This window comes from Echinococcus granulosus (assembly GCF_000524195.1).
Source record: "Echinococcus granulosus chromosome Unknown EG_S00108, whole genome shotgun sequence".
NCBI classification, from domain to species: Eukaryota; Metazoa; Platyhelminthes; class Cestoda; order Cyclophyllidea; family Taeniidae; genus Echinococcus; species Echinococcus granulosus.
This window is the reverse complement of record NW_020170488.1, coordinates 193,736-200,288: the sequence shown is the minus strand read 5'-3', so window position 1 is coordinate 200,288 and position 6,553 is coordinate 193,736. Positions and strand designations below refer to the sequence as shown.

The window sequence follows — 6,553 nt, the reverse complement described above, 5'->3', positions numbered from 1 at the left end:
AATTACTAGTTGGGTAGCTTTAAAATAAAACTTTTTGGATTTTAAACATTTAGTAAAAGAAGCCACTTGCCAGTGATTAAACCAAAGTTGTTGTCAGATGTGAAGGTTTCCTGAGATAGCCACGTCTCATCTTCATAAGAAATTTCGTTGTCCACATATGATTCACCATCTTGTGAATAAACCCCATCTGTACCACTATCATTATATCCAAATGACTTTCTTGGATATGAAAAAAGCGTTGGAATGGTTCCAGATGTGTCATCCATCTGATCACACAATCTGCACTTTCTGCAAATACATGTTTAACCGTAAAAGCACATGTTACCGGGGTGCCAACTTTGGTCCCTTTGGCATATTGGAAAGAGGACTCTTTAGATACGCCCGTTTTGCACCTCCATGGTGAGGTTGTCGCGTTCGTTTGGATATATCGTCACAAGCGAAAATTGCAAGCAACTAAAGTTCCAGGTAATGAAGTATCAGTTTACATCATCGCAACATTTGGCGCCCACTATGGCTCTGTAATGCATCCTCGCCCATAGGCACTCCTTTTTCTGTAAGAATGAAGAAATTTTATCTCGCCACTTGATCCCAAGCGCCCAGGGGAATATTTCATATTTTAAATCCTCGTCGTCTTCTTCAATATCATGCGCAAGGTATCTATCGTATGATGTTGCTTCAAGGAAACTTACAAACAACAGAAAAAGTTGGTCCGGCTATATTCATTAAGGGCAAAGTGGCATCGTTTAAAGTAAACAAAGGTCATTGACAGCAAATACTGAAAATAGGTTATGTCATAAGATCTCACCTTATCAGCATATTTATAACACTTGTCAAATCTGAGGAATTTGCATATAACTGGATCAACTACTAAAATTATGTAGCAATGAATGCAACTCTAATTTACATATTAGGTTTAAAAACTGGTCAACCTCTTCTTGATCAATGATACAAACACTGCGTTCAGGATCACGAATCACAGTTGTAATCGGTACTCTGTTCATTTTTTCCTGCGTTTTGGGAGAGCGCTTGCGTTTGCACAAATGTGTTGATACTCTCTGCGAATTTGCTGAAGGCGTGTATCTAACGTTCCTTTTCTTCATAAAATATAGTGTATGAGAATCGGAGAAGGCGCTTTCGATGCTGGTTATTTCATCAAACCAGCTTCGGTTCATAATGATCAAGCTCCTTGCGATAATAGAAGGCGACTTTAAAACACCGAGTGATGTATTTCAAGCCCTATTATCACGCGGTTAGATTTACTAAAACAAGTTCTGTACGTCAGCATTTCGATTAATGTTCCAATTATAAAAATAAATAACTAATAGCAAACGCAGCAACGATTCGACTTTTAAAGTGAACAATATATGCATATTTACTGATTACTTGTTATATTAGCAGATGCAGTAGTTCCATTTGAAAAACATTATTTGTATTAAAAAATGAGTCTTTACTTACAATTCTACTGCAACGTTTAAGCATTCTTGGTTAAAATAACAAGACGAGAGAGCAAAAGCGCTATGACGCAATACTAAAGCTATTTCACCACTGTCTTCCTCTATCCAGAACCCAAAACACGGCTATCAACGCGGTAGATGTGTTCTTTAACATCGGGCGGGAAGAAATGTCCCCTAATTTGTAATCACCCGATTACTTGCCTCCGCGATCGATTTTTACGTCCTCTATGTGCTTCCTCCACCTTGTCAAGGTAATCATAGTGACAGGCGTACTTACGTAGCACGACCCCTCATCTTTCAGCCATCCCCTGATCCCTCGACTTGCGCATTCCACAGAACTATCCAACTTCGAATAATTGCAACATTGTAGGACCTGGAAGCGATTCCTTACCTTCTGATAAGACTACACCTCCAAAAATGGAGATCCCAACCTCGTCTTCTGATTCTACGGTAAAGCGTACACTGAAAGCACACACACTGATAACTGTCTGCCCGACTTCAGAAAGGCAACTTCCTCAACTCGCTACCACGTCAAGTCCGCGGTACGAGGCGCCGTAGCCCTCAAGGTCACCAAAAAGAGATAAGGCACACAAGCGACAAATGCCCACCCCACAGAGCGACACAATTGGAGCGAAAAGGAAGCAATAATGCAATCTCAAATTTCCATTTATTCTACAAAACGGAAGAAAAATAATGTACAAGATAAAAGTATCTTTTTATTAACACTAATATTCATATTTATAGATACACATGTACGTGTGTTCCCCGTCAGTAAAACAGACAGACAGCAGAGAGAAAGGAGGAATCAATTATGGGTAAACTTATGAAAAACAGACGCAAACGCTGTGCCGGACTCGCCGTGATCTTTGCTCCTCCCTCTTCGCCTCCCCTCCCTCCTGGTTATCAGCAGAGTTGAGGACTCGAAGAGGGCTTCACTTTCGGTGAACGAAACTCATCCCCCACGGTGGCATCCACAACTGGCACCGAGAGCTGAGAGGGATAGAGAGCGATGGACAATCAACAGCGGCAATCATGCAAGCCCAAAAGTGACAAGAGGTAGTTCAAACTTAAGAGTGAGACGCTGTGGGCACTTCCGTACGCACGCACGCACGCGACCCACACTGTGCAAACAACTATTTCTCGTTTCTAGCAGAGGGTATTCCGCCCCCCAATCGACTCAAAAGTAAGCCTCCGAAGTGGGCACTTTAGGTGTAATTTACAGACTATGAAACCCTATCAAACAATTTCCCCACCATTGTTTTGGGCTTAAACCAACAAAGACGATGCCTGCGCGAAACACAATGGCCCTACCTCCTCATCCAAGGCACAAGCAGAGACACCGCGGACCACTTTGATATTACTATTCGTTCCTTCATCCTTCGCTCCTTCTGTCCTCACCTCAATTTCCTCGCGTTGTTGTCGCTGCTGCTCTTGCGTCATGGAGGCGGGTGGCGCAAAAGACATGACCAACTGGCGCCCATGAAATTGGGGGAACATGCGCACTGCGGCCTCTGCAAAGTCACGCGTGCAGAAGGTGATCTCAATCACGGGCTGTTTGTCGTTTCCACAGATGAAAGGTCGAAAGGACTCTGTGTAGAGATAGCTCATCTAGAAACAGCACCACAGACGATTGAGTGAACTGCCCCACTAGTTAGAGGGCGGAAAGAAAATGACCAACTTACAGCAAGAGCCTGCCGAAAGTCTTCCACGTCATAAGTGCTGTGGCCGGTGACATAGAGTACGCGGGGTCGTTTGTCCAGCTTCGTCTGACCCCGAATGGAAAGACTCGCGGCAGCATTGAGAGCTGCCAGATCGCTTGGCCGAATTGTCTCTAAATCCACCAACTTGAGGGAAAATGAAAGCAGGGACATAAGACCTCATTTTTATGAGAACTTAGCACGTGTGAGTGTATATTCTTACCTTTCTTTTAAGATCTGCAATTTTTCGACGAATTTCAGCCTGAGATTCAACCGACCCCTCGATTTGGAGCCGAGTTTCCAGTTCAGTCAACTGCTGCCTTACCTCTGCAATCTTCTCCAAACGTTCAGCAGCCACGGAGTCGGGTAGAAGTTGTTGAACGGTGTTCTGTTGCTTCGCCTCGTCCCCACGTTTTGTGGGGTATTGTACTGACTTCTTCAGCTCTTCCAGGCGCTTGCAAACACCCTTTGCTTTCGCTACAAGAGTCCGCTTTGTCTCGGAGTTGGAGACGGTCTCCAGAGCAGTCACCGTCTCCTTCAATTCAGCGCTCAATTGAACAATCAATGCTCGCTTCTCTGCCTCAACCTGCTGTCGAGCTGCCCGTTGTTTTTCAAACTGCGCCAGCTTCGCCTGGTGCTCCTTCAGGGCAGTCGACTTCTGACGCTCCCAGAGAGCCTTTTTGCGCTGAAGCACTGCCGCCACCAAGTCCGAAGTCTCCTCGTCAACACTGCTATTGGAATTGCGGGAGTTTCGCTGACGCGGAGACGACAAGAACAAGTGTGAAAACAAGATGAGATTTACTCAAAAAGGCGAGGTAAGAGATAGAACTCACGTTGGGCACAAAGGAGTCGTCGATGTCATCAAAATCGGAGGCGCGAAAACGCTTCTTTGAGAGTTCCTCATCCGCGTCTTCGTGAAGGTTGGCTTCACCATCGTTCCCCACAGTCTCCACGTCCACTACCTCCTCTTCATCGTCATCATCGTCGTCCTCGTCACCACTCACAGGATTGCCGTTCTCATCACGTTCGAGACGCCAACGGGATCGGTTGTTGGGAGTGGATTTAGAGGTGGAGGCAGCGGCGGTGTTACTACTCCTGAGGTGACCACGTTTAAGGAAATTTGCGGAGTCTCCGACCTGACCCAGGCGGAATTTGGCAGGCAAACGCTGAGATATTGGCTGAGCATCGCCCAGAAGAGACTAAAACACATATATTCACTCGTCATTACACGCAGTAATATAATTCACCTACAAATAACTACTGCACACTAGATACAAGCGTCGGTTACGATCCAATGGCAACAAGATAAAGGCATTGAAGAATCTCTGTACATATTGCGATCTGCGACATTTGAGGAAACCTGTTTCAGTTTATGAAAAAATAATTCAGACGTAAAGGGAAGACTTTATCTAGATTTACGAATAACGGAAACGAAGCAAAAAGCTTCTCTTATCACAAATTTAGAAAAAGCTGAATATTAACCTCCATTCGAGCAGAGCCACAAGGATCCAAAATCCTATCAGACGAAACCCTTAAACGAGTTGGGTAATTCGTTTAGTGTGACATAAAAGCAGGCGTTTTGGATGTCACTGAATAATTGAATTCAGTAGTTTGGTTTCGCCAGAACTGTCTTAACGCCAACAAAATTATCTTAGAAATTGTAGTTCAGTACATGGAAAAAATCACATTAATATAAAAAAAGGCCGTCACATGCACGAGATTTTTGAAATGAATTATGATAAACGCACTTAAGTGTAGATAGAGGCAAGCCTCCTTGAAGACAACTATTATTTGCCATTTAAATAAGGCAATCAGGACCCGAGTTTCACACAACGTAATCAAAATCGGAATCCCAAATAAATCTTAAGAACCACAAATAATGGAGTACCAGAAAACGAACCAAGTTAAGTTCAATAACTTGAACGATAGGATGAACACCGTAATGCGAATTTGAGAACACATCAACATCAATAACAAGCCCAGATCCGAGTTACTCGACTTTACTCCCTAAGTGTATGCATACCAGTGGTCTACTGCTATTTAACCCCATGCAGCTAATAGGGCTCCAATCACACCGTGTGAAACGAGCATTTTATTGCCATTCCGTATTCGTACTGAAGTAATTTCTACACTTGCATCAACGATAACTCAAGCGGTACGCTAAACGTGAAGAGATCACCGTGTCAGCTGTAGGCTTCCAACCCACCAGTCCCTGCAAAAAACCCATTAAAAGACTTCTAAACTGATCAAACTAAGCAAGAACTCACATGTCCAAATTGGCTGAACCCCAGAGCATCAATGTGGCGCTTGTAGGGTGCACCTCTGAAACGGCCACCCGTCATTCGACCAGCTCCACCACCACCATTGGCAGCGGCGTTGTGCGGACCGCTAGAGGGAGGCCAAAGAGAGAGGCGGATAAAGCGATTTGAGAGGATGGGCTCGGGACTACGATATGCAGCTTCAGCCTCCGCGACGGAAGCGTAAGTAACCAGAGCCTGGGAGTTCTGTCCTCCAAAATGCGTCTGTATGTTTACGATGCTGCCGAAGCGTGCGAAATGCTCTCGCAGTCTATGGGGCTCGTTGAGACGCCAGGGCAACTTGGTAACAAGGAGAGAGCATTGTTGCTGCTGACGACTGATTGGGCTGGGTGTGTAGTCGGTGGCATTGACGACGGTAGAGGCGATGGTGGCAGAGGGCGGTGGATTCGCTGGCTCCGCACACTCGTCCGTGGATCGCCGATGTGTTGGCCCAGAAGCTCCATCGTCGGCAATTTCAGGGCGTGCAGGCTCGTAGGCGGGTGGGGTGGAGGAACTAGGTTCGTAGGCGTTGTTGTCCGTTGGAATGGAAATGATATTCTTGTTGTTTACCGCGCCTGAGCGGGATCGAAATGGATGCGACTGCTTGCGAGTGAGAGCCTCTACAACTAACAATAGTGGAGAGAAGGTGAAGCTGACATCTTTTCACCCAGTAAGCAGCCAAGGGTTGTTTAATGTCTAGCATTTACGAGACACTCAGACAGCAAGATTAGTTCTTTGTGGAAACGAGATAGGAACATCAACCATTATCAATCAGATCAATATCATGCTGCTTTCGTTCTGGAGTCACACCAGTTTCTTGGAAAAATGAATACCAAAAAACTTCAGGGTTAGGATCACGCCTCAATGTTTATTAAACACTAGTCCTCCACGTTCAAGCCTCTTAAGAGTAGATGATAGACAGCCCCCGTAGATAAAATGAAAAAATGCGTGCACAAGATGTATCATGTGGTTATTTGATCTCACCTAAGATGGCAACTTGTTTTGGACAACTTAAATGACAGCTTTAGCCACGCCAGAAAAATTCCTAACTGAGGTCCATCTCTAAACCTCATTTTTACCAGAAAATGAGTTCGACATATCTCCG

At 44.9% G+C, this 6,553-nt stretch overlaps 1 protein-coding gene across 1 annotated transcript in view; it reads right to left on the bottom strand. All coding sequences in view use genetic code 11, as the record gives it.

The window, feature by feature from the left end:
• The window catches only part of EGR_08509 (Speedy protein A), a gene marked incomplete at both ends in the record, with an annotated part of 9,122 nt that overhangs the window by 686 nt on the left and 1,883 nt on the right, over nucleotides 1–6,553 (bottom strand). Inside the window, 11 exons of the mRNA XM_024497758.1 lie at nucleotides 83–288; nucleotides 326–453; nucleotides 486–657; nucleotides 690–864; nucleotides 905–1,185; nucleotides 1,652–1,800; nucleotides 2,766–3,062; nucleotides 3,137–3,298; nucleotides 3,375–3,905; nucleotides 3,985–4,350; nucleotides 5,419–6,074. Of these exons, the coding sequence (XP_024347844.1) occupies nucleotides 83–288; nucleotides 326–453; nucleotides 486–657; nucleotides 690–864; nucleotides 905–1,185; nucleotides 1,652–1,800; nucleotides 2,766–3,062; nucleotides 3,137–3,298; nucleotides 3,375–3,905; nucleotides 3,985–4,350; nucleotides 5,419–6,074 (3,123 nt within the window). The remainder of the gene's footprint in view (nucleotides 1–82; nucleotides 289–325; nucleotides 454–485; nucleotides 658–689; nucleotides 865–904; nucleotides 1,186–1,651; nucleotides 1,801–2,765; nucleotides 3,063–3,136; nucleotides 3,299–3,374; nucleotides 3,906–3,984; nucleotides 4,351–5,418; nucleotides 6,075–6,553) is intronic.